At 43.8% G+C, this 27,702-nt stretch overlaps 1 protein-coding gene across 1 annotated transcript in view; it reads right to left on the bottom strand.

Moving 5' to 3' along the window:
- HIBADH (3-hydroxyisobutyrate dehydrogenase) overlaps positions 1 to 27,702 on the bottom strand; it is a 157,760-nt gene that overhangs the window by 98,563 nt on the left and 31,495 nt on the right. Inside the window, exon 4 of the mRNA XM_040433582.1 lies at positions 25,992 to 26,113. Coding sequence (XP_040289516.1) covers positions 25,992 to 26,113 — 122 coding nt within the window. The remainder of the gene's footprint in view (positions 1 to 25,991; positions 26,114 to 27,702) is intronic.

The raw sequence follows: 27,702 nt of genomic DNA, 5'->3' as shown, positions 1-27,702 counted from the left end.
ATTTTGTATGGATAGCCAGGTGCCCGGAATCTCTCCCCGAGATCTCTGGCCTGGCGTCTGAATTCAGTTTGTTCAGAACAATTGCGTCTTAGCCTCAGGTACTGTCCTGTGGGTATCCCGCATTTAAGTGGGGTTGAGAGGCTGCTATCCCATCTCAGTAGAGAGTTAGTCGCGGTAGGTTTGCAATATATTGTGTTTTGGAGGCCACCCCTACCATCCCTGGAAATAAGAATGTCCAAAAATGGGAAGTGGTTCTCCACTATGACAGAGGTAAACCTTAAGTTGGCGGAATTGACGTTTAACCGCCCGACGAAGTTGTCGAAGTCCATCTCTGTCCCGCTCCAAACGAGGAAAATATAGTCAATGAAGCGGGACCAGAGTACGACATGATTAACTCCCTCCAGGGGGATCTCTTCAAAAACTATAGGTCTCTCCCACCAGCTCAGCAGTAAAATTTGCATAAAAGGCGCACAAGAGCTGCCCATTGCGGTACCCCCCTGAGCTGGTGGTAGATGTGTCCGTCAAAGAGGAAATAGTTTCTGGAGAGTACAAACCCAAGCAAGTCCAGGACAAAGGCATTATGTGCAAAAGTGCAAGAAATGTGTGGATGCCCCCTGTCGTGCGGAATGGAGGAGTACAGGGCCTCCACATCAATTAGAGGCCAGGAACCCTCACGGTTTCCACAATGATGCCCTCCAATTTTGTGAGAAGGTCCCCAGTATCCCTAATGTAAGAGGGCAAACTTAGTACAAATGGCCGCAAAATTTGATCTATGTATATTCACTGTACTGAGACAAACTGCCCACACCTGACACGATGGGACGTCCCCCTCAAGGGGGAAGTACCCTTGTGGACCTTTGGGAAGGCAGTAAAAGGTGGCAACACAGGGTGGGAAGGATAGAGACACTCAAATTCATCATTACTGACCAAACGGTTGTTTTTGGCTTTCATGTGAATCTCCCGTAATTCAATTTGAAATGTCCAGTGGGGTCCGTTGCCAATGTCTCATAACCTGATCTGACCTAAAAATCGGGCTATGTGGGCTATGTGATTCTGCAGCCAGCTCCCGCCTCCTGTATATGAATGATTGAGAGACTTCTCTTCATTGGTGGCGCAGTGCGCCCCCCACCCCCATCCCAATACCGGCCAATAGTAAAAACATTGGTGGCGCAGTGCGCCCCCCCCAGTATTACTCATTGGTGGCAGTGGCCACAGGATCCCCTCTCCCCTGCTCCTCCGATCGGAGCCCCAGCTGTGTAAACCTGGGGCTCCGATCGGTTACCATGGCAGCCAGGACGCTATTGAAGCCCTGGCTGCCATGGTAAGCTCCATGTTGCTGTGTGCACTATGCACAGAGCAGCAGGGACAGTGTGAGCTCCTATTCACCCTGATAGAGATCTATCAGGGGGAATAGGACAAGGGTTCTAGTCCCTAAGGGGGCTAAAAGTTAGTAAAAATAAAACACAAAAATATTAAGTATAAATGAAAAAGATTTAAAAAAAAAAATACACATTAACAATAAACATATTAATTTTCAGCAGATTTGTGTAGGAATTTTTTTTTTCTCAAAAATGAAAATTCCCAGAATATCGGTATAAATTATTGGCTATCGGCCTGAAAGTTCACAAATTATCGGTATCGGCACTAAAAAATCATTATCGGTCGATCCCTAGTTTCAGCTTCACTTCTGCCCAGCCAGCCGCGCCCCAACTGCCGTTTTGAAGCACCGCCCAGCTCATCAATATTCACTTCGCTGGGCGGCTTCTGCTGTGTCTGACGTTCCGAGACCCGGCGCATGCCCAATAGAAAGCTATGGGTGCCGGGCGCATGCGCAGAAGCTGAAAGTGAGTCCGATGTCCATAGCTTTCTATTGGGCATGCGCGGGATCTCGGAACGTCGGGGACAGCAGAAGCCGCCCAGCGAAGTGAATATTGATGAGCTAGGCGGCACTTCAAAACGGCAGTTTGCAGTGTTCATAAGGTGGACAGGAGTTAGACTTATATGTTTTTAATACACAATACAAGACCTGTGCATATATATATATATATATATATATATATATATATATATATATATATATTATATATATAGCTAATTATGCTTATTGGGCCTGTCAGTGTCCCTTTAGGTCCTTTAATCCTTTCCTGGTAGTTTTAATATGCAAATCCATGTACTAGTTTTATTAGCTCTTCTCTGAACTCTCTCCAAAGTAATCAATATCCTTGTGGAGTTATGGTCTCCAGTACTGCACACAATACTCCAAATGAGGTCTCACTAGTGCTCTGTAGAGCGCATGAGCACCTCCCTCTTTCTACTGGTAATGCCTCTCCCTATACACCCAAGCATTCTGCTAGCTTTCCTGCTGCTCTATGACATTGTCTGCCTACCTTTAAGTCTTCTGAAATAATGACCCCTAAATCCCTTTCCCTCAGATACTGAGGTTAGGACTGTATCACTGATTTTTTATATCTGCTCTTGGGGTTTTTACGCCCCAGGTGCATTTTCTTGCACTTATCAACATTACATTTTAGTTGCCAGATTTTTGACCATTCCTCTAGTTTTCCTAATATCCTTTTCCATCTTTGTGTCAACAGCAAAAAGACACACCTTACCATCGAGGCCTTCTGCAATTTCTCCGATAAAGATATTAAACAATATGGGTCCCAGAACAGATCCCTGAGGTACCCCACTGGTAACAAGACCATGGTCTGAATATACTCCATTGACTACAACCCTCTGTTGTCTGTCCCTCAGCCACTGCCTAATCCATTCAACAAAATGGGAGTCCACGCACAAAGACTGCAATTTATTGATAAGCCTTCTATGTGGGACAGTATCAAAAGCCTTACTAAAGTCCAGATAAGCGGATGTCTACTGCACCTCCGCCAACTATTATTTTAGTCACCCAATCAAAAAAAAAATAATCCAATAAGATTAGTTTGACATGATCTCCCTGAAGTAAAACCATGCTGTTTTTTCATCTTTCAATCCATGGGGATTTTAGAAGTTCCACAATCTCTCCAGTATGGTTTCCATTAATTTCCCCACTGTTGATGTCAGGCTTACTGGCCTATAGTTGCCCCGATTTCTCCCTACTACCTTTCTTGTGAATGGGCACAACATTTGCCCATTTCCAATCTTCTGGAACGACTCCTGTTGCCAGTGATTGGTTAATAAATCTATTAATGGTTTTGCTAGTCAACGCTGAGCTCTTTTAATAGCTTTGGGTGTATCCCATCAGGCCCCTGTGACTTATCTGTATTAATTTTAGACAGCTGACTTGAACCTCTTCCTCTGTAAAGACACATGCATCAAAAGAGATTCATTAGTCTTCTTCCTAACTGAGGTCCTTTCTCCTTCATTTTTACTTTGTAAAAACTGAACAGAAGTATTCATTGAGACAGTCAGCTAGTTCTTTATCTTCTTCCATATACCTTCCTTCTATTGTTTTTAATTTGGTAATTCCTTGCTTTAGTTTCCTTTTATCATTTATGTATCTGAAGAATGCCTTATCGCCTTTTTGCACTGACTGAGCTAAATTCTCTTCTGCATGTACCTTAGAAGCTCTTATAACTTGTTTGGCCTCTATCTGCCTAATCTTATAAATTTGCCTGTCATCCTCGTTTTGCTTTTTTTTATAATTACTAAATGCTATCCTCCTATCCTGAGAAATGTTAATTTTTATGTTGATTCAAATAAGGTTTTAGGTGCACCATCGGCGGCTGCGGTCTGTTCAGGCACCTTGCTCCCCTGTATCATTGCTACCAGCTCTGAAAATCTCAGGGAGTGTTAAACTGGGGGTGAGGCCTGAGTGGCATTGCTGACAAAGTGATGGTGCATCAAATGCAGAGGCCTTGCCCACGGTGCACCAAAAACCCTATTCACATAAAATCAAAAGAGGCATATCTCAGGATTGGAGGACTGGATTTTCACAAGAAAGATATGGTGATGTTTCAGGACACCTACCCTACATGGAGGTATTGTTTACATTGTCTCCCTTTTAAGCCCAAATGTATCTAGTGTCATTTAAAGGGGTTGTCTCACCTCATCGGCAAATGGCATTTACCATGTAGATAAAAGTTAATACAAGCCACTTACTAATGTATTGTGATTGTCCATTTTGCTTCCTTTGCTGACTGGATTCATTTTTCCATCACATTATACACTGCTTAGTATCCAGGGGTTAAGACCCACCCTGCAATCCAGCAGTGGTGGCCGTTCTCTTGCACACTATAGGAAAAGGTGCTGGCCTCTCTGGTGGCCGGGACCAAGTGAGTGTGCATAGGCCGGAGCAGTCGATGCCAGTGTTTTAAAGGGGTTATGCAATTACTGATGTAAAAAATAATTAAATCAGACATCATATAGTACATGGCTATATAATTTCTAGCTAAACACAGATACCGGCATTGGGAACAGGACCGGCCGGGCCCCTGATAGAACAGTACCTTATACTTGTCCTTTTATGGTCCATATAGTGGGCAATGGGCATGTTCTATTTTTTGGCGGAACGCCATGCGGACACGGAATGCACATGGAGCCATATCCGGTTTTTTCGGCCCCATAGAAGTGAATGGTTCCGCATATGAACCAAAAAAAATAAATTAAAATGTTTGTGCACATGAGCCCTAAATGCTAATGATCTGTAAAAAAAAATTTAAAAAAAGTGTGCATCTACATAACATGACTTATTTTTTTACTCGGATATAGAATTATTCATATTTAGACCAACTAGAAAACATGAGAAAATCTCCAATCTGATACGCTAAAAAGGATTTGAATGTAACAAATATATGAAGTACAATGTCATTCTTCAGTTAACACACTCTCTACACCTGCAGCACAATGTTTCCTAGCATTTAATGCGTTTAAAACATTCCTATATAACTTAGTGAGAAGGATAAAACCCCCACATCTGTTACTGCAGTGGGAGTGTTCCCTTCTCAGTATGAGTGCATCAGGGTTAGGCCACTGATTTCCAACATCAAATCAATTGACACTCCTGGGAGCTTGTCATCCATGAGCGTCAGACTTCCCAGATAAATGGAGGACGGTGTCAAAATTTACACAGGTCCTGTAATATCAAACCATTTGTTTCAGCGCTTCTTAGAACAAACCCGATCCCAAACAGGCAAGTAACATATTTGTGAAGTTATTAGGGATGCTATATTTTTTGATTGGGTTAGATTAAATAGTTCACATAGAAAAATAGTATATATAGATCTGTTTGATCCAACAGATGGCATCACATTTGCATATATTCCTTCTGGCCTCTGTGACCCACAGACCTAACTGTCCTGAGTCTAACCTTCTAACACACCTGAAGGCACTTTCAAACAGGCAGGATTAGGTTGACGATTATTGGGAACGAATGATCGTATGCTCACCCAAAAGTAAATATGCCCACCAAATCACCCTCTCATTCATCGGGTGATAGCATTTTGAAGGCGGGCACCCAAAATCAATGTTTCTGAGCAGCAGAAGGAGCATGTACTTGTAATTACACCGCACCGCCGTAACAAGGAAGGCGACGTTGCAGTGTAATGAACAGGAGGCAACACTCACTACCCTCTTCAAACAGTTGACCGGCATGGATGCAGAGTGTCAGACCCATGCTGATTAGATATTGATGATCTATCCAGAGGGAAAGGTCAATAGGGATAGGGAATCGACTTCGATTCGCCATAAACTTCATTAGAATACTGTACGGAGCGAGCACTCCGTACAATATTAGAATGTATTGGCTCCTATGAGCCTAAGTTATTACTTTGCAAAGTCCCCGCGAGACTTCAGGTAATAACTTCAGAAATTAATTTCTACTGTAAAAAACAAACAACAAAAAAAAAACTTACCGAACTCAGGTTCGGTTTCCAACTGTTTCATCCGAAGTTGATTTGCTCATCCCTAGTCATCAACGTAAACTGCCCTGCACAACCAGCTTAACCTTTCAGGAGAGCAGTAAAAAACATACCATTTGTGGAGCTTTTATCGCGAATAGTGTGGAATGAATGCTCTCTGCATTGTACTGCTTCACATCCCCCTGCTCTGAGTGACAGCTGTACAGGTCTCCTGGTTGGATGACAGCTGAGGAGAGGGGCTGTGAAGCAGTTCAATACATAGATCACATCAGAGTGGAGCCCTGCGCTGAGCACTCGCAAAAGCAGAGCCTGGCAGAATAAAACTTCATAGTCACACTACTCCTGATGAGCAAAGCTCCACAATGTTTGCAATGCTCTTTCCAGCACCGATAGCAGTTTAATATGATCAAAACTGCTGGCAGACTCCCTTTATAGGGGCATTCTCAAAGGCTGTGGACATGGTCATGCAACTTTTCCCCCCTACAGGGAAACAAGGTCACGATAATATCACAATTTCACTGGGACTACGCTGTGGTGAAGCCCTAATACAAACATAATTTGGTTTTATTATATTATATTATGTGACATGGTATGTACAGTAATACGTATAGCAATATCATTTTTAAAACCGTTCTAATCTCTTGAAGTTCAATAACATGCTGGAAAACGCTCTCTAAATAATATGCAGATCATTTACTTTGATTAAAGTATTCATTATAGGGATCTCACAATTAGAAAAATCATTATGGACTTAATAAAAAAAAAAAACACTTTCTGCATAACAACTATAACAATATTTTCACAAATCTTTTAGGGAAATGAGAACTAAGATTTAGAAAGTAGTCTGAAACAAAATAAATAAAACGTAATACATTATAATACGACAACCATAGACACCACCAAGTCTATGGGCGTATACTGTACTTTATACCTGAGATTTCATATGGAAGCATTTAGTGCTCTTTAATTTATATGGAATCGGTGAGAAAAAAAAAAGCTATCCCCTGGTAGGCACACTGGTTATAGAGCAGACAACTTCCAGAATACAGAGTGCCTACAAATCTGTAGGGCAAAACTGCAGGGACTCGGAGTGCCCCAGCACTGCATCCACACACGAGCCCATAGTTTATACTACTTTTGCTAAATCCTTATTACATTACTATTTTATATCCACATATTGTCGTGACATGGTAAAACAAAAGTACAATTACAAGTCTAATAGAATTAGCAAATAGAAGCACAGTGGATGCCAAGATCGGTAATATTATATGTATATATTGTATTATACAGCATGATAACTGCACTGTGCTGCGAGGTTTAACTTTTGCATTATGCCAATAGTTAAAAAGACCCCCCCAACACAAAGCTCTGAATTATGGAGTTAGTCGGATTAACTATTTTATCCCTTTAAAAAAATATATATAAATATCGCATTTACGGGTTACGTCTCGGATAAACTCTTCTAATGACATGAACAACCAAGTCCGAGAGGTTGCGTGTTTAATAAGCAAAATTGGATCCCTTACTCTGTACAAATGTTACAGTAAAACTGTGAACGGCTGTTTACTAGGTGCAATATCATTTCAAGGCGACATATTTAACATTACCATAAAAAAATTAAAATAAAAAAAACACATTAAAAAGACTGCAACCCTTTCTATGCCTATACTATCTAAATACAAAAAAAATTATATATATATATATATAAAAATGATGTCCAGCAGGTCAGTAAAATGGAATACTCACTTTCAAGCTCAAAATCGATAACATTAGATATTGACCAGTTATAAAGACCAACATATATTTATGTAATGCATAAAATATATTCATTTATGATCATGTAGTATATCCCAAATATCTTACTATAATAATACAAAATTTTCTAGTTCCATGTCATAAATTCAGGGAATGAATAAGCATTGTATCAGAGCCCAACCACTGCATAACAAATGTTGATAGATGGTCATTCTAACATCTAGTAAAATACAAAAAGAGCTTTATAGAGATTGAAGACTCTGTGACGGACGGATATGTTAAGTAGCTGCTGTTTCTGCTGCATTTCGCATAATGTGCATATAAATGAAAAAGACATAGATATATCTACATTTAAAAAAATAAATAAATCACACACGCGCACAAAATTATACGAAATGTGACAAATAGAAATATACAGATTATATAAGCAGCACGTAAACGTGCATACTTTTCGTAATGAATTCGTACATACAGAACATTGTACGTTTTAAAACTTCACGTAAAATCACACCGTATAATAAATGCAATTAATATGTAAAGTAAAAATATAAGGGCACCATACACACGTTGATACAAGGGTACAGGGTGAAAGGAAGCATCTTCGATATAGGAGTATTGGTTTTACTTAGAATAAAAAGACAATTTTTATAAATAATTATTTTAAGTTAATGCACAATATTTAAATATAACGTCTATTCTTAAGTATATAAATATTGAAAAGATTGAAATCAATCTTCACACAATCTCTTATTTCATGAGGAGGCATATCCTAAATATATGTATACACTTACATTTTCAATATCAGCCGATGATCTAACGTAGATAAAAAGAGTTGAAAGACTGAACGGTGGGTATTACAAATTAGAATTGTTCAATAATGACTACCAAAATAGGTAAGCAATTATCTGTTCTACGTCCATCTATTTACTAATCCAGGGATGTTAGAATGTATTGCCATCTTGTGGTGTAACGTAAAAAATATTGAGTATGTGTCCTATGTTTTACATATTGGCTCCACTGCTAATCAGCTCAAAGGCAGACTCTTATTTGAAGTCTATTGAATTTAGCATATTACTGAAAGGGGAATAAGTTGAGTATAGTAATCACTGAGGATATATTCTTCTTGCGGATATTCCTAGCCAGCCTATATAAGCGTCTATATAAAAATTCACAAAGCAGAGGAGGTTATAATACTATGGATTAAACCCGACTACAGAATTCATGTAGAAAGGGCTTTTAATTATTACACAAATATAAGACTATAAAAATTAGTAGTCCTATGTTAAACACTGTTCATCAGAAACAAATCATATACTTGGATACTTAATCTAATGGGTGTGTATGTATGTATATATATATATATATATATATATATATGGACAGCATTCTAATTTTCTAATTGTTGAGCCGAAACGTTGCTGTACCACATGGGTGAATAAAGTTTTTCTTCCTTTTTTTCTGAAAATTGGAATGCTGTCCGTTTTTCTTTATACATTATGGGTAAGTGCCTATTCCCATTGGACGCTGCACCCGTTTATTGCTTGTAGTCTGTGCTGCAATTTTCTTTACTCTAGATAGATATATATATATATATATTTTACGCACACTAAATTTTATACATTTAATATTCTGGCATACTGTATATTATGTCTCCAAATATATAACTAGTTTGAGTAGTTCAATTTGTTTGAGAGACACACAAAAGTATTCACGGCACACTCATAATATATAACAATCACATTATACACACAATCATATACACACATACAGAGCATAGTGGGATAGTCCCATTGTGTTTTAAAATGTTGAGGTCAATATAAAGCAGTGAAATCGGATAGACAAGAATACGCAATAGCATTGGTACAGAACACAATTTCTATCCATGAAAAATAATGACATCTGAAGAAACAACAAAAAAAAAAAAAATCCTTCTGCCATAGTCAAGGTATGAATGAAACATGTTTCTTAGCAGTTCAACACTGCATAATTAATGCCATGGTAAGAATGTTTTTATGGTGTGTTTTGGTGAGTTTTTATTGCCATCAAGTTCACGATGTAGGTGGGCCGCCTTTTAATCCCTCCGCAGACAAAAGCCCTAAATAAACACAGATCCCTTCCTGGGAAAAAAGTCCACTTCAGTTAAATGGCAAGGAAATGAGTAAATCATTAGTAATCTTTAAAGCCAAAGCTATAAACTCAAGTTACCTTAAAGTTAAAATGAAAGTGCCTTGCGAAATTCTCCAAAGTTCTGAGGCAGATAGAAATCTTGAGCTCTCAGCTCCAGACTAGGCGCCAGCTGATAAACAAACAGCTTCAAGTCAAGACCAGGAGAAATCCCAGCTTTTCCATTTAATGGTTCTGGTCAAGAGTATTTATTGCCTTTTGTGTTTTACCCCTTCACTTAGTGGCAGAAATAGAAACTCATCGTTATCTCTTTGGGTCACAAACGGGCAAAGATCACCTCTATCAGATTAAAGGGGGAGTCCAAAAATGACAGACAACAGCTTATGACACTAATTAGCTTCATTAGAAGAGATTAAAACATACATGCAACAGAGTTACTAATTGCCAGGTCCATCAGATTCGGAAACAGCTTCATTCTCCCTAAACAGATGTATATATAAATTATTATTTATTTCTATATTATTCATTTATATTATAAATATTTAAAAATACATTTATTTTCTCCCTCTATAAACACACCTAAATTTGTGTAAAAAATTTAAGCATTAATTGAGGGTGATGCAGATGCACTGGAGAAAAAATAAAAAAATGCCAAGATGTCAAAAGGTCTTATTCCTTTAAGGCTCAAGGTATTCTTCATCTAAACTTATGCAGCTTGTACACCATAACTGTGCCCTGCAGAACTGATAGTTTATTTCTGTATCATTCTTTTTATGTTATAGTGTGCAAAATGAAAAAAATAAAATAAAATCACAAGCATATGTTTAATCAAATAACGTGAGACTTTAAAGGGGTTTTGTGGGATCTTGCCACTGATTACTATCCTCATGCTAGGTCATCAGTATCTGATTGTTGGGGGTCCAACACCTGGGACCCCTGCCGAACAGCTGTTTGAGAAATTTGAGAAGGCACTAGTGCTCCTGTAAGTGCCACGGTCTTCTCGTAGCTGACCAAGCCCAGCGCCGTGTATAGTAGCTTTGCTTGGCATCGCTCTCAGCCCCATTCACTTCTATGGGGCCGAGCGCGATACCAAGTGCAGCGCTGTGCTTAGTAAGCTGTGAGAAGGCCGCCGGCGTCAGACCCCCACGATCAGATACTGATGACCTATCCTGGGGATAGGTCCTCAGTAGTAAAATCCCAGAAAACCCCTTAAAGCAGAATTTTAAGTTTTCTTCTTGTGTGCCTTATGGTCATTTTGATGTAGTTAATAGGTCATGCGCAATTTAGGATGTTTAGTCAATTTTTTTCTTTGCTATTAAATTTCCTATCGTTATCATTAGTTAGTGGGTTAGAAAATATTTTCTACAGCAATACATACTGTCAGTCTTATTACATTGCAGTGTTATTGGCCACTTGATCACTACTGTGTATTATATATCAAGATCTCACTTGGATATCCCACTGTGGAAGTAGCTACATTTCTAGTGTGTCTCCAGTTAACCTCAGTCTGGATAAAGCCCCTGACCACCTGATACAAAGCGGTTTAAGCTGGTTATAAATGGTTTATCATATATTCGGATGTTCTAGATGTGATAAGAATCTCCATTATGGTTGGAGTATTAAAGTGAGGATTCACATTGAGAAGAGTCTGTGTTCCACAAAACGCTATAAATTATCAATTGCGCAAAGTTTGTATAATGGCTGTGCTTCTTTCCACAATCATAACGTTAAAGAATAGGTCTTTTTGGGCTTCCATAATATCTTTTTCAGCCTATTTATTCCCCTATTTAGCCAGCTGCAGAACTAGATGCATTTCTCTCGGAAGCAAGTGTCTTCCTTCTGTGGAATCTGCCAGCACTGTACTGCTGTGACATTCTTTCCCTTACTTCCCACTATGTTTGTTTTAAGCTCCAGAAGGAAAATGACACTTACAGTAAGGCAGGAGACCCCTGTGATCTTCAGAAGCAGTGCAGTTCTCAGGCTCAGGATCTCATCTATCTCCGAGATGCCCCCAGTTCCTCTCTGCCGTATTCTGTTTCTGTATTACTAGGGATGAATCTTACCTGACAACAAGTGGACTGAAAATTAAGTGGAAGGGAGACCCCTAGGGGCCATGACTACAGCTTTTTTTTTCAGGTGGATGCAGGCATAATTTTTTTAATGAAGCAATTTGGTATTTAACCATTCTCGGTTAAATGAAATTGTTCGAAAGTACAGTGACTATTTAACAGTATGGTAATAGTATTAAGAGTAATCATGGCAACAAGTTAGTGAATGTAGGATAGGTTTCCCCTTTTCCGCAATTGTACATTAAAAACACTGGAAGAGCATGAAACATGCATGAACAGCACCAAAAGCAGCTAAGAAAAAGACACCAGAGATTTACTCATACTGCTCAACTTGCTTACTAAATTTTACTCTTAGGTTGTTGGAGAATTTGGTGAGCTAGGCAACACCATACAGGTCTTTAGGTTTGGAAATGTTACAAAATATTTAACATATGCAAAAATTGAGTCTTTGATTAATATAGAAGGACCTACACTGTACAACCCCACCAGGGCCAATTTTGGCTTCAGTGGGTTATTTAGCTGAAAGTGATCAACAGCCAGTAATCCACATAATTCTCAAGTTACAAAACTGATAACGCCTCCTTCCCTAGAAGCATGCTATGAGTAAGAACCAGAGCATAACGGTTCAAGATGCGTAAGCCGTTTATGTTTTTATTGATGGATTGTGACATGGAATACAAATATGGTGATTTTTATTGGACTCTTTCTACACGTGTGCTGGATTTCCTCTATAAGGAAGACTTCCCAAGGCTGATATGGCGTTTTTCCCTTCACCGTGGACTGTGTAACGCTAGCGGGATATACAAAGCTGCAGTGAGCTGTTCTTTTCTTCATATGAGCAACAAAAACAGGTTTGATTTCAGGCAGTTTTCATAAGTCTTCCCCTAATGTCTAGTGAGAATGTTAAAGTCATGTGTTAGTGTAAAATTTAGGCAAGGACAGATTCTTCCATAGGAAACCATAGGGGGTACACATAACAGTATAGTGACTTGCTGATTGTATTTGATAGGTTTCATCGTAATGCTCAGTTTATAGCAATTGTGAAATTTTGTCTTTTCTACCTTAATTAGGTTATTAGGTTTTATTCAAGGTTGGACTGGGAACTTAAAGGAAATGGTTCACCAAAAATTGTATCTGTCAGTTAAAATCAGATAGTAACAGATATTCTTTTTTATCTAATATGTTACTTTCCGATTGTAGATTTATTTTATTTTATTGTCTGAACACGATTATGGGGGCAGCCATCTTGCCCGAGCTGTTTTATAAGCATTTACAAAGCATTAAAAAATTGCTTTACGGCAGCCCCATGGGCCATAGACACAATGGTCAGGAGGGGGCCTCATTGACTTCTATGGGAGAGTTCTCTCGGCATGCTCTGTGACCTGTGCAGAGATCACTGTACAAGGAAAGAATAGATAAGCTCTGATAATCACCTATTGTGAATGGTGGATCCTGTGTAATCTATACACAGAGGTGATATCATTACAGGCAGGATTAGAATGACAGATAACTGCAATAAAGTGATCTGTACAGACCAAGAAGTGGTGCCAATTATTAGACATAGTGGCCAGTTCAAAAACTGCAGAATTTTTGGTTTTAGTTCGAATATAAAAAGTGACATGGAAAATTAAAAATATCAAAAATTATTTTAAAATATGTTAAACAGAAAAAAGTTATTTAAACAGCAGATCATTTTCTGATAACACATTCCCTTTAAACTGGCCCTGGAAAAAAAAAAAAAGTGGCCCCATGTTGTAGGTGCGTCAAAATTGACAGAGGGCAGGTCCAACACAAGTAAGCGGCGCCAGTAATAATATATTGCAGCATAAAATAGCACCCCAGCACCTCAGTGCAACACAATAAACTTCCCCAGCAGCATCAAACACCACAGTGCTGCACAAAATAATACCCCAACAGCACAAAATACCTCCCAAGAATATGCCCCTATGTTGGACAGCATTAGCTGGCACATTCTGTGCGCCTACTCCAGTTGGCTCAGGATAGCAATACAATTGAATTCAGGAATCAGGAGGGCACCCGCAGCCACCAGCCAAGTACATATCTACTTGATGTTATCAGCGTTAATTAACTCTAGAAGCGTCATAATTACTTACCTGGCTGGTGGCCATGAGGAGGGCTCAGGCGGCCCCCTGGACATGTGCCCACCGGTAAGTTTCCCTGTAGTGTCTATGGCCAGTCTGCCCCTCTCTATCACGGTCCTAATGATGGCGATATAGTTGAATTCAGGAAGGTACCTGTGACCACTGGCCAGGGACATAAGTACCAGATGCTCCTAGCATTAATACTAAGAGCATCCAATATTTTTGTACTTACCTGCCGTGAGGAGGGCTCAGGTGACCAACTGAGCATTGGCCTGCCTGGAAATTTCCCTGTAGGGTCTATGGTCAGTCCATCCCTTGTTTTATTGAAAACCTAGAGTTAAGTCTGGGATTGTTTGGCCAGTGACATAATTCATCCATAATTCAGCCTGTACACCATCAAAATGGATCAGACGCCATCAAGATGTAATTAAAGTGCAGATAGATTTTTAGCTTTGATTAAAAGGGGTTTTTACAAAAATACTGCATTAACCGATGAGGAATTATAGCCATTTTTAATACTCCCTCCATATTCCCAGGCTCAAAAGTAATGAGACAAATATTTGGACTTTGCAATAAATGATGTCCTGAAGTCTGGAGCTGAAGGACTTCACCAAATGGCAAGTTTTCTCCATTGTGCTGCTTTGCCTGGCCTTTACTACAGCAACCTTCAACTGCTGCTCGCTTGTGGGTCTTTAACATTTAAAAATCATGCTCAGATGACTGCAATCACTGAAGACTATGCCATTACTTTAAGTAATTGGATTGCTTTTGCAATACGTTTAGCAGCATTTGATCCGAGCAGAAAAAGTTTATGGACTTAAAGGGGATGTCCAACCCTTTACAAGTGATGGCAGCAGCGGTGTCAAAGTCAATTATTGGCTGCAGTGGTGTCAAAGTGGATGTTTCCCCCCAGCAAGGATCTGGAGAGCAGGATGTAGTGTGCGGCAGTCTCTGTACTCAGGAGTGGTACAGGACTGCCCCACACTAGTACAGATGGAGAGCTCCATACAACACAGTGAAATTCCAATAGACTACTATGCTAATGCTAACGATTTCTTGTTATAGTTTCCTAGGGGAACTATTAAAAAGTGTAAAAAAATATAAAAATTATATATACATATATACACACAGTGATCCCTCAAGATACAATGACCTCAGGATACAATATTACATACAATGGTCTCACACCCCCCTTCCCCCAAAATGAAAACATAAAATACATAAATAATTAACATCATGAGCATCGCCACGTGCGAAAACGTGCCTACTATTAAAATATTTTAAAATATTTATCCCATGTGACAAACGCCCAAACAGGAAAAAAAATAAAAAGACAAAATGGCCAATTAGTCATTTTTGGTTACTTTACCGCCCACAAAAAAAAAAAAAAAAAAAATGTATAAAAAGTTACTTAGTAACATAGTTAATACGGTTGAAAACAGACATAAGTCCATCAAGTTCAACCAAGGGATAGGTGGGGACGTAAATCCCAGAAGGAAGTGAGACTTAGATTTCTACACGTTTTCATAAGCATTAATTTTGTTTACTTTTAAGAATTCATCGAAACCCTTTTTAAAACTGTCCACTGTTCCTGCTGTGACCACGTCCTGAGGAAGTCTATTCCACAGATTGACAGTTCTTACAGTAAAGAAGCTTTGACGCTTCTGGAGACTGAACTTTTTATTTTCCAGTCGGAGGCAGTGCCCCCTTGTCTTTTGAGGGCATTTTACATGGAATGTTTTTTTCACCGTATTTTTGTATGGCCCATTTCTATATTTGTATAGGTTAATCATGTCCCCCCTTAGACGTCTCTTCTCAAGACTAACTGGTCTATAATTACCTGTGGAGGGCCTAGTTCCTTTTTTGAATATGGGCACCACATTTGCCTTGCGCCAGTCACTTGGCACTGGACTAGTACCTAGAGAATCTTTAAAAATTATAAACAGGGGCACAGCAATAACTGAACTGAGCTCTTTAAGAACTCTTGGGTGTAATCCATCTGGACCCGGAGCCTTGTTCACATTTACCTTATTTAACTCATCTTGGACCATATCTACAGTTAGCCAATTGAGTATATTATTGGATGTACTAAAAGCCCCAGCACCACAGATATCAGCTCCTTTCTCTTCTTTTGTATATATAGAGCTAAAAAATTTAATAACTCTGCCTTTTCCTTATCTATTTAGGAGACCTACCTGCTCAGACCTTGGTTTTTTTAGCATTTATAGATTCAAAGAATTTTTGGGGATTTGTTTTGCTTTTTTTTTTGCCACCTGCTGTTCGTTTTGTATTTTTGCAAATTTTATCTTCTTTTTACAGATTTTATTAAGGCCTTTGTAATCTTCATGTTACAGCTGACCCCTCAGATTTGAATTTTTTAAATGCCCTTTTTTTATCTTTTATTGCCCTTTTTACAGTAGCTGTAAGCCATGGGGGTTTAATTTTAGCCGTTTATACTTGTTACCTAAAGGAATTCATTTTTTTGTGCAATTACTCAATGTGGATTTAAAGCGCTCCCATTTATCCTTATTATTATGTGACAGTAGCTGCTCCCAGTCTATGCCCTTAAATGCTGCCCTCAACCCAGGGAAATTAGCCTTTTTAAAATTCAGTGTCTTTGCTCTGCCTGACAGTTTGCTTTTTATAGTTTAGGCCCCTTTCACATGGGCGAGAATTCTGCGCGGGTGCAATGCGTGAGGTGAACGCATTGCACCCGCACTGAATCCAGACCCATTCACTTCAATGGGGCTGTGCACATGAGCGGTGATTTTCACGCATCACTTGTGTGTTGCGTGAAAATCGCAGCATGTTCTATATTGTGCATTTTTCACGCAACGCAGGCCCCATAGAAATGAATGGGGCTGCGTGAAGATTGCATAGCATCCGCAAGCAAGTGCATATGCAATGCGATTTTCACGCATGGTTGCTAGGAGATGATGTTAGTAAATTGATTAAAGACAATTTACTGTATTATTTTCCCTTATAACATGGTTATAAGAGAAGATAATAGCATTCTTAACACAGAATGCTTACTAAAATGTTGCTTGAGGGGTTAAAAAAAATAATAATTTACTCACCTCACCCACTTGATCACGCAGCCTGCATAGTCTTCTTTCTTCTTCTTTGAGGACCTGCAAAAGGACCTTTGATGACGTAATCGTGACGTCAGCGCAGGTCCTGCTGAATGAAAATAGAAGGAACTTCTATCTTCATTCAGCAGGTCCTCAAAGAAGAAGAAAGAAGACGATACCGGGTGCGCGATCAAGTGGATGAGGCGAGTTAATTTATTAATTTTTTTAACCCCTCACGCAACATTTTAGTAAGCATTCTGTATTAAGAATGCTATTATTTTCCCTTATAACCATCCGGAGCAAATCTAGGATGCCCGTCTGAAAGAGGACTTAGGGGGAATATAATTATATTGTGGTCACGGATACCTAGTGTTTCTCGAACAGAAACATTTCCAACAAGCTCTGCATCATTAGAAATTACCAGATCCAACAGAGCATTGCCCCTAGTGGGAGCTTCTACAAACTGGCCCATAAAGTGGTCCTGCAGCAAGTTGAGGAATTTTCTCCCCTTTGCGGTTGAGGCAAAAACATGACCCTATTCAATGTCTGGAAAGTTAAAATCTCCCATTTTGACCACTGTACCAACCTGTGCAGCCCGCTCCATTTGGTTATACAGTTAAACTTCTATCTCCTCTGTGATGTTAGGGGGTCTATAGATTAGACCAAATATTATTTTTTCAGTGTTTGTATCCCTTTGAACTTCCACCCATAAGGTTTCCACATCCTCACCCACAATTGCCTCTTTGACACTCGCCTTCAGATCGCTCCTCACATACAGGCACACGCCACCGCATTTTCTATTGACCCGGTCTTTCCTAAATAGTGTAAAACCCTCAATATTTACAGCCCAGTGATGCGAGGAGTCCAGCCATGTCTCAGCCACACCAACTACATCTATGTGGTCTTCTAGTACCATAGCCTCCAGCTCTCCCATTTTGCTAGCTAGACTTCTGGAATTAGTGAAACTACATTTTAAATTACTATTACCTGTAAAGTAAATATCTGCGATTTTTTGGTTATCTTGGTTGATGTTTGTATGTAACAGGTTCTTGTTACCAGCTGTATTTTTCTTCGGTGTGTATAGTTCTGCCCAGCCTTCTCCCTACTTTCCTCACTAACCCCAGCCCCCACCAAATCCCCACTGCCCCCTCCTATATCCCACTCTCTGTCTATACTATCTACCCCCTTATTAGTATGATCCCCCACCCTCCCCCCCAGATCCTAGTTTAAAAGCTCCTCCAGCCTTATAACCATTTTTTCCCCCAGGGCAGTTGCACCTTCCCCATTGAGGTGCAGCCCGTCCCTACTGCAGAGCCTGTAACCGACAGAGAAGTCGGCCCAGTTCTCCATGAACCCAAACCCTTCCTTCCTGCACCAAAAAGTGATCCAAAAGCCGTACACAGCCCAAAATGGTATCAATGACAGTAGTCAAAGTACCTCACAAAGTTCCGTACACATAAAAATAAAAATAAAGTTATGGTGGGAAAAAAAACACCCATGAGGGCTCATGCACACGAACGTATTTTCTTTCCGTGTCCATTTTTTTTGCGGACCATATGCAGAATCATTCATTTCAATGGGTCTGCAAGAAAAACAGAAGTTACTCCATGTGCATCCTTTTTCCGTATGTCCTATTAGTGTCCACATTACATACAAGGATAGTACTGTTCTATTAGGGACCAGCTGTTCCGTTCCGCAAAATACGGAATGCACACGGATGTCATCCGTATTTTTTGCGAACTGCAAAATACATACGGTCGTGTGCATGAGCTCAAACTGTTTTTTTTGTTTTTTTTTTATATATAATTCCAACCCATTTAGAATTTTTTCCCCCGCTTCCCACCACATTGTATGCAACCATAAAAGGTGCCAATAGAAAAACATCTTGTCCTGCAAAAAACAAGCCCTCATACAGCTATGTGAAAAAAAAAAAAAAAAAAGAAGTTATGGCTTAGGCTACTTTCACACCTGCGTTCGGGTGTCCGCTCGTGAGCTCCATATGAAGGGGCTCACAAGCGGCCCCGAACGCAACCGTCCAGCCCTAATGCATTCTCAGTGGACGCGGATCCGCTCAGAATGCATTAGTCTGCCAGCGTTCAGCCTCCGCTCAGCGAGCGGACACCTGAACGCTGCTTGCAGCGTTCGGGTGTCCGCCTGGCTGTGCGGAGGCAAGCGGATCCGTCCAGACTTACAAGATGACACTATATGAAGATGACACTATATGGCTCAATCTTCAAACGGATCCGCCCCCATTAACTTTCAATGTAAAGTCTGGACGGATCCGTTCAGGCTACTTTCAGACGTAGTTTTTTTTTCAAACTATAATGCAGACGGATCCTTTCTGAACAGATACAAACATCTGCATTATGGGAGCGGATCCGTCTGAGCAGACATCAGACGGACCCACTCTGAACGCTAGTGTGAAAGTAGTCTAAGGGAGGCATGGGAGTAAAAATAAAATTAAAATAAACAGGGACAAACAGAAAATCACCCGGGCTTGAAAGGGTTATAAGGCTCTACACATGAGCTTTATATTTAGAAACAGTGACAGCTCCAAATATAAAGCTCCTTTTTAGTGCAACAGCCAACCGGAGGAGACAATGCTGTATGGAAGAAGGAAAGAGAAAATGCCTGAACCCTAATGGCACGAGCTGCATAGAGGAAAGAAATAGAAACAGCCTAAACCAATGATGAGACAGGAGGCGGAGCTTAGACTACCTCAGACTCCCTGTAGACACTGTAGTCAAACCACAACTCTGCCCTGATAGCACCAAGCTAAAAAAAACTGCCAAGGGGCAAGGTAAGAAATCCCTGTAGATACTGGGATAGACTTTTTTTTATGATAAAAGGAGACTTTTGTATTACTTACCAGTAAAGTCTCTTTCTCGCTCTTCCTTGGGGGACACAGGAAACCATGGGTATAGCTCTGCTCCCTAGGAGGCGTGACACTAAGCGAAAGCTGTAAGCCCCTCCTCCATCAGCTATACCCTTCAGCCTGGAGAAGAGACTGCCAGTTGCGTGTCCAAGTAGTGAAAGATAACCCCAACCGGAAAAAGAACTGTCGAGCCCCAACGGGGGCAACCAAGCCGGAACCACAACTGTAACCCAATGAAGGGCGGGTGCTGTGTCCCCCAAGGAAGAGCGAGAAAGAGACTTTACTGGTAAGTAATACAAAAGTCTCCTTTTCTCGCCCATATTCCTTGGGGGACACAGGAAACCATGGGACGTTCCAGAGCAGTCCCAGAAGGGAGGGACCAGAACAAACTCAACCAACACCAGAGGCATCAATCAACTGCCGCCTGCAACACCAGACGGCCTAAAGCAGCGTCAGCCGACGCATGAGTATGCACCCTGTAGAACTTGGTGAAGGTGTGCAAGGAGGACCAAGTGGCCGCCTTGCAAATCTGCTCCGAAGAAGCCCGATTTCTCTGAGCCCAGGAAGCCCCGACCGCTCTAGTGGAGTGAGCGGTAACACCAAGGGGAGGAACCCTGCCCTTGGCGAGATAAGCCTCAGTAACAGCCAACTTGACAAAACGAGCGATAGCAACTTTGGATGCCGCCATCCCTCTGCGCGACCCTTCCGGGACCACAAAGAGCGAGTCAGTATGCCTGAAAGAGCTGGTTACTTCCAGGTAAATCTTGAGCGCCCTGACAACGTCCAGGCGATGAAGCTTCCTCTCCCGCGGATGGGAAGGGGAAGGACACAAAGAGGGGAGAACGATGTCCTCGTTCAGATGAAAGGCGGAGACCACCTTAGGAAGGAAGGAAGGGACCGGACGAAGAACCACCTTGTCCTGGTGGAACACTAGGAAAGGTTCCAGACAGGAGAGTGCAGCCAATTCGGACACCCTCCGAAGAGAGGTGATGGCTACAAGGAAAATAACCTTGCAGGACAGAAGTCGCAAGGAAACCGTCCGCAGAGGCTCGAAAGGAGAAACCTGGAGCGCTGAGAGAACCAGGTTCAGGTCCCAGGGCGGTACCGGAGGGCGATACGGGGGAACCGCGTGAGCCACGCCCTGAAGGAAGGTCTTGACAGGACCAAGGGGGGCCAGTGGGCGCTGAAACAAAATGGACAGCGCAGATACCTGACCCTTCAAAGAACTAAGGCCTAGACCTTGGGCCAGTCCGCTCTGCAGGAAGGACAAAACGGTGGGGAGAGAAAAGCGGAGCGGAGGAATCCCCAGATCGGCACAGAACCCCAAAAAAGTCCTCCAGGTCCTATAATAGATCCTAGAAGAGGACGGCTTACGGGCGCGGATCATGGTGCGGACGACGTCCGCAGAAAAGCCCCTACGTGTCAGGACGGTGGTCTCAACAACCACGCCGTCAAACGTAGGGACCCTAAACGCGGGTGGAAGATCGGTCCCTGAGAGAGAAGATCTTCCCTGGCGGGCAGTGGCCAGGGCGCGTCTGCCAGGAGCAGCATGAGGTCGGCATACCAAGACCGGCGGGGCCAGTCCGGAGCGACCAGAATCACCGAGACGCCTTCCGCCGCGATCTTCCGAAGGACCTTGGGCAGGAGAGGGATGGGAGGGAATATGTATGGGCGCGCGAAGCCTCGCCAAGGAAGAACGAGGGCGTCGGCTCCGCAAGCTCCCGGATCCCTGGCCCTGGACAGATAGGCGGGGACCTTGTGATTGAATTTTGAGGCCATGAGGTCCACGTCCGGAATGCCCCAACGAAGGCAAATGGCCTCGAATACCTCCGGGTGAAGAGACCACTCGCCGGGGTCGACGGTGGTGCGACTGAGGAAGTCCGCCGCCCAATTGTCCACCCCTGGAATAAAAATTGCAGATAGGGCCGGGACGTGGGCTTCCGCCCAACGGAGAATGCTGGTGACCTCCCGCATCGCTGCAGCGCTGCGAGTGCCCCCCTGGTGGTTTATGTACGCCACGGCCGTGGCGTTGTCTGATTGTACACGAACTGGATGACCCTTCAGCAGATGAGTCCAGTGTCGTAGAGACAGAAGGGCCGCTCTCAGTTCCAGGACATTGATCGAGAGTTTGGACTCCGATGGAGACCAAATGCCCTGGACGGATCGGGGAGGAAACACGCCTCCCCAGCCCGAGAGACTGGCATCGGTTGTAACCACCAACCAGTTGAGTGGCAGAAAGGACCTGCCCAGAAGAGGGGACTGTAACCACCAGCGGAGAGATGACCGCACCGGAGGCGAAAGATGGAAGGGATGATCCAGAGACTGCGGCGATTTGTCCCAGGAGGAGAGGATCGCCCGTTGGAGAGGGCGGGAGTGAAACTGCGCAAATGGGATCGCCTCGAAGCAGGCAACCATCTGCCCCAATACCCGCATGCAGAAGCGGAAGGACGGTCGACGGTGGAGAAGGAGACCCCGAACCGCCCCACGGAGGATCAGACGTTTTTCCGAGGGAAGACGTACCTCCGCCGCTCCCGTGTCTAAAAGCATTCCCAGGAAGACGAGTTGTCTGGAGGGGGGAAGGGAGGACTTGGGGAAGTTGATGATCCAACCGAACCTCGCCAGAGTCTCTAGAGTGAGATCCACTCTGGCAACCGCTTGAGAAAGGGACGGAGCCTTGATGAGGATATCGTCCAAGTACGGTAGCAGAAAAACACCCCTGGAACGGAGTAAGGCTAAAACCGGGGCCAGGACCTTGGTGAACACCCGGGGGGCTGTTGCCAGTCCAAAGGGAAGGGCGACAAATTGGAAGTGGAGGTCCCCCACGGCGAATCGAAGGAAGCGATGGTGACACTGGGCTACCGGAACATGGAGGTAGGCATCCTGTATATCGATGGAAGACATGAAATCTCCCTGCTCCAGGGAAGCCACCGCGGAGCGGAGGGACTCCATCCGAAACCGTCGAAGGAGGAGAAAACGGTTGAGCTTTTTGAGGTCCAAAATGGGCCGCACCGAACCTCCCTTCTTGGGAACTACAAAGAGGTTCGAGTAGAACCCTTGGAATCTTTCCTCTAGAGGAACGGGGGTAATCACCCCCCCTGTCCAGTAAGGCTTGAACGGCCGCGGAGAACGCAGCCGCGTCTTTCGGGTCTCGCGTGGGGCGGGAGACGAAAGAACCGATCCGGAGGGAAGGATGCAAATTCGATTTTGGATCCGGAAGGACACCATTTCGAGGGCCCAGCGTCGGAGACGTGAGCCATCCAGACGTCCTCTGAAAAGGAGGAGCCGGCCCCCCACCCGGGTGGGTGGGGGCGCGCCTTCAGGCAGAGGACTGTTTTGCTGCGGTGTGTGCGGGCAGCCTGCGGCTTGCGCCAGGAGGGCTGCGCCCGAAAAAAACGGCTTCCTACGCTTGTCCTGGGGAGGAGCCGAAGCGGCAGCTGTGGTGGGAGCCCAGTGGCCCTGCAGGAGGACCGAAAACGAGATGCACCAGGGCGTCCGCGGGGGGCACCCCTGGCTTGGGGTTGAGGAGATGGGTGCTTTTACCACCCGTGGCCTCTGAAATAAGTTCGTCTAAGCGGACCCCGAAAAGGCGGGAACCCGCAAACGGTAGCCCCCGCCAAGGAACGTTTGGAGGCAGCGTCCGCTTTCCAGACCTTCAGCCAGAGCTCCCTCCTGACGGCAACTGCCAGGGCGGAGGAGCGTGCAATAAGGGCTCCCGCATCAAGGGAGGCCTCACAGACAAAATTCCCGGCCCGATTAATAAGCTGGGCCAAGGAACGTAGGTCCTGGATGGGGATGTCCGAGTCCAACTCCTGTTCCAGCTGCGTACCCCAAGCAGAGATTGCTTTCCCTGCCCAAGCAGAGGCAAAAACCGGTCTGAGGGGCAGAACCGGAGGCAGCAAAAATGCCCTTGGACAGGGTCTCCATGCGACGGTCCTCGCTGACTGAAGAGAGGACCCGTCGGGACCAGGGATGGCCGTGTTCTTTGACAGCCGGGCCACAGGGGGGTCCACCATGGGTGGGGAAGACCAGGTGGCCACGACATCGGCTGGAAAAGGATAGCAAATGTCCCGCTTCTTTGGGTTGACAAAACGGGCGTCCGGGCGAGCCCAAGCCTTAGACACCACGGAGGAGAAATCAGAGTGGATTGGAAAGACTTTTGAGGCCTGCCTGGGTCTGATAAAGGAGACGCTAGCTGCGTCCGAGCTAGGGGGGTCATCCTGCACCTTAAAGGTGTCACGTATATCAGAGATGAGTTGACCCATCGCTGAGGCTAGCTTGGACGGCAGGGCCGAGTCCATTTCCAAATCTGAAGCCGCCAATTCACCTTCAGAGAGCGAATCCTTTGGAGAGGAGAGGCTCGTCTGGGTGCGCACGCGTGGCGGGGAGAGGGAGGCATCCGAGGAGGAGGCTCGCCTCTACTCTAATTCGCTTCTGAGAGTGCCTAGCTCGGGAGGGGTCACTAGGAGAGGGTGAACCCGCTGCAGCGGCAGAAGCAGTGGACCCGGAGGGCGCGACAGTCAGAGTGGCGTCCTGCGGGTAGGTGGCCTGTCTATTAGGCGGCCCACGACATGAGTGAGGCTTTCCACGGCCTGGGACAGGGATCTAGCCCAGTCAGGCGGGTCAGAGGAAGCAGGGAGCGACACAGCGGGCGACTGAGGCTGCGGTGGAGCTCGGCATGCAGTACAGTGCGGATCAGACTGCCCCCCGGGGAAAGGTTCCCTACAAGCAGTACAGGCATGGTACCATGGCTTGGCGGCTGCAGAAGGGTCTGACATGGTGGAAAGATGTTGCACTTAAAAGTGAGAACCAAGCAACAGTACTGTGGCACGGAGGGGGTTAAACAGTCCTACCAGACCCGGAGATACAAGCGGCAGCTGTAAGGGGAACAGACTGAGGAGGCTGTGGAGGAGAGGCAGCAGCACGGAGCTGAATGGCTTCAGGATCGCACGGCAGAGAGATGAACCCGGAAGTAGCGGAGCGCAGCAGCACGGAGCTGTAAGGAAGCTCCGCCCCCCCTCTGCCGCGCTGAAGCCGAAGCAGAGCCGCGCGCGCGGCAAAATGATTTTAACCCCCAAGGATGTTGAAGTGCCGGCCATGACATGGCGCCGTTCATGCCAGGAAAACGGCTCCCACCGCGCCTAGATGTAGCAGACGGCTTGCATGTCTGCAGCCGTCCCCTGTAAGGCAGCGTTCTAGGACTTGCCCAGATAAACTGCCCTCCAACTAAGCCCGGTAACGTCCCGATATGCGGGGGGGTCCGGGATTGTAGCAGTGGCCATGTAACAGTGGCCATGTTGGTAGCAGCGGTGGGAGGGAGGAAGGGGAGGCTGGAGCAGCCACTCTCACCATACGCTGTCTTCGCCCTCAGTCCATCCAGCGGGGGTCGCCCCTTCAGCTCCTGGCACCGCGGTGGCAGGAAGCCGGGGGAGGGACTTGGCGTGCGGGCGACCCTGAGCTGGCGGGACGCAGGGGAGCGAGGCTGCCCTGGTCCACCTTGTCTTCTGTGGGGGAGGCGGCAGTGCGGAATTACCGGCACTGGCGCAACTCAACCCCGGGAGAAACAGAGGGGTCTAATGCGCCTCTGTTGTCCCTGTAGGTAGAAAAAAACCGAGTTAAAAACAACAAATACGTAAAAATAAAAATCATAGGATAACAACCCTGCATAAGCAGGGGGTGTCTTGCCTCCTTGGACACTAAGCAAAAACTGGCAGTCTCTTCTCCAGGCTGAAGGGTATAGCTGATGGAGGAGGGGCTTACAGCTTTCGCTTAGTGTCACGCCTCCTAGGGAGCAGAGCTATACCCATGGTTTCCTGTGTCCCCCCAAGGAATATGGGCGAGAAAGTAGGCTGAGTGGTCCTTTTCTGAGAAATTACAAGACAATATAAGGGGCGCTTCACACCAGAAAGAATTTATTATGCATCTGAGTATTAAAAATACACATTTAGGGGGTCATTTATCAAACTGGTGTAAAGTAGAACTGGCTTAGTTGCCCATAGCAACCAATCAGATTCCACCTTTCATTTTCCTAAGGAGCTGACCAAATTGAAAGGTGGAATCCGATTGGTTGCTATGGGCAACTAAGCCAGTTCTACTTTACACCAGTGTGATAGATGGCCCCCTAACTGTATGCGGTCACTTACCACCAGACACTGGGGCATCCATGAACACTGCTCCCATTTTTTCAACTTCTTTTGCCAATTCTTTTGACACTGCTGGGTCAATGGTGCTTGAATCGATCAATAAAGAACCCTTTTTTACTTTCCTGCAGTGAAAATAAAAAGACAACATAAAATACGAATTAAAGGACATTGGCACACGCACATGCCATTATAAATAGCCTTTATGCAGCTTTTCAGATACCCCACAAAATAGTAGAACTACACATATCACAAGCCCCGATATCTGCTCCTTGTATATTTTCTGCTTAAGAATACAGGAGGGCTGGGCGATCTTAGAAAAAAAAATATATACCGTATATATAATAATAAATAAATATTAAAATATATATTAACATATGTCAGCAGGATCAACCCTACTAAACCAGCCATACTACCTGGTAGGATTGATCCAGTTGTTAAATGAAGCCTGTTTTGTTTAAAGTATCATTTATTTTTATTTTTTTTGGGGGGGATTTTATTCTTTATGCAATTAAGGGCATCAGTGCATTGGTGCCCCTTGGCGCACCTAAGATTTTTACTGCTGGCCATGCCCCTTGTTGCACTGAAACCCTAATTTGCATAAAGAAAAGTTATTTTTCTCTGGAGCAAAAACTGATTTTCACAAGACAGATGCCTGGTTTATTAGGTTTGTTCCTGCTGACAAGTGCTCTTAGAGGACAATTTCCTTAATTTCCTCTTTTTTTTTTTGTCTTTTTTTTGTGCAGAACTTTCTTATTTTTCTGTCGGCAGGACAAATTGTATTTTTAGTGACAATATTTTGGTGTACATATAACTTACTGATTAAAGGGAACCTGTCACCGGGATTTTGGGTATAGAGCTGAGGACATGGGCTGCTAGATGGCCGCTAGCACATCCGCAATACCCAGTCCCCATAGCTCTGTGTGCTTTTATGGTGTAAAAAAAAAGATTTGATACATATGCAAATTAACATAAAAGAGTCATATCTTGCTTGGGTGAACAGAGAAGTCATATTTTTAAGCTCTGACTCATCTCCGGTTAATTTGCATATGTATCAAATCGTTTTTTTTACACAATAAAAGCACACAGAGCTATGGGGTCTGGGTATTGCGGATGTGCTAGCGGCCATCTAGCAGCCCATGTCCTCAGCTCTATACCCAAAATCCTGGTGACAGGTTCCCTTTAAGTTTATTTGAGGTGGTAATGAAAAAAATAAATAAAAAAATTATGCCATCGTTTGTGGCACTTTAAATTTACAATGTTCTCCGTGCAGCATAAGCACACACCAATATTGATGGGACAATGGTGGGAAGGGTGAGCAGGGTAGGGAAAGGTGACTTAGTGTCCATATAGCTCAGGATTTTACTTGGTCACTTAAAGGGATTGTACAGCCAGTACTAATTGATGGCCTATCGTTGGGAAGTGTCATCATAGAAACATAGAATGTGTCGGCAGATAAGAACCGTTTGGCCCATCTAGTCTGCCCAATATACTGAATACTATGAATAGCCCTTGGCCCTATCTTATATGAAGGATGGCCTTATGCCTATCCCATGCATGCCTAAACTCCTTCACTGTATTTGCAGCTACCACTTCTGCAGGAAGGCTATTCCATGCATCCACTACTCTCTCAGTAAAGTAATACTTCCTGATATTACTTTCAAACCTTTGCCCCTCTAATTTAAAACTATGTCCTCCTGTAGCAGTTTTTCTT

Source organism: Bufo bufo, chromosome 5 (genome assembly GCF_905171765.1).
Source record: "Bufo bufo chromosome 5, aBufBuf1.1, whole genome shotgun sequence".
NCBI lineage: Eukaryota > Metazoa > Chordata > Amphibia > Anura > Bufonidae > Bufo > Bufo bufo.
This window is presented reverse-complemented; position numbering and strand designations above follow the sequence as displayed.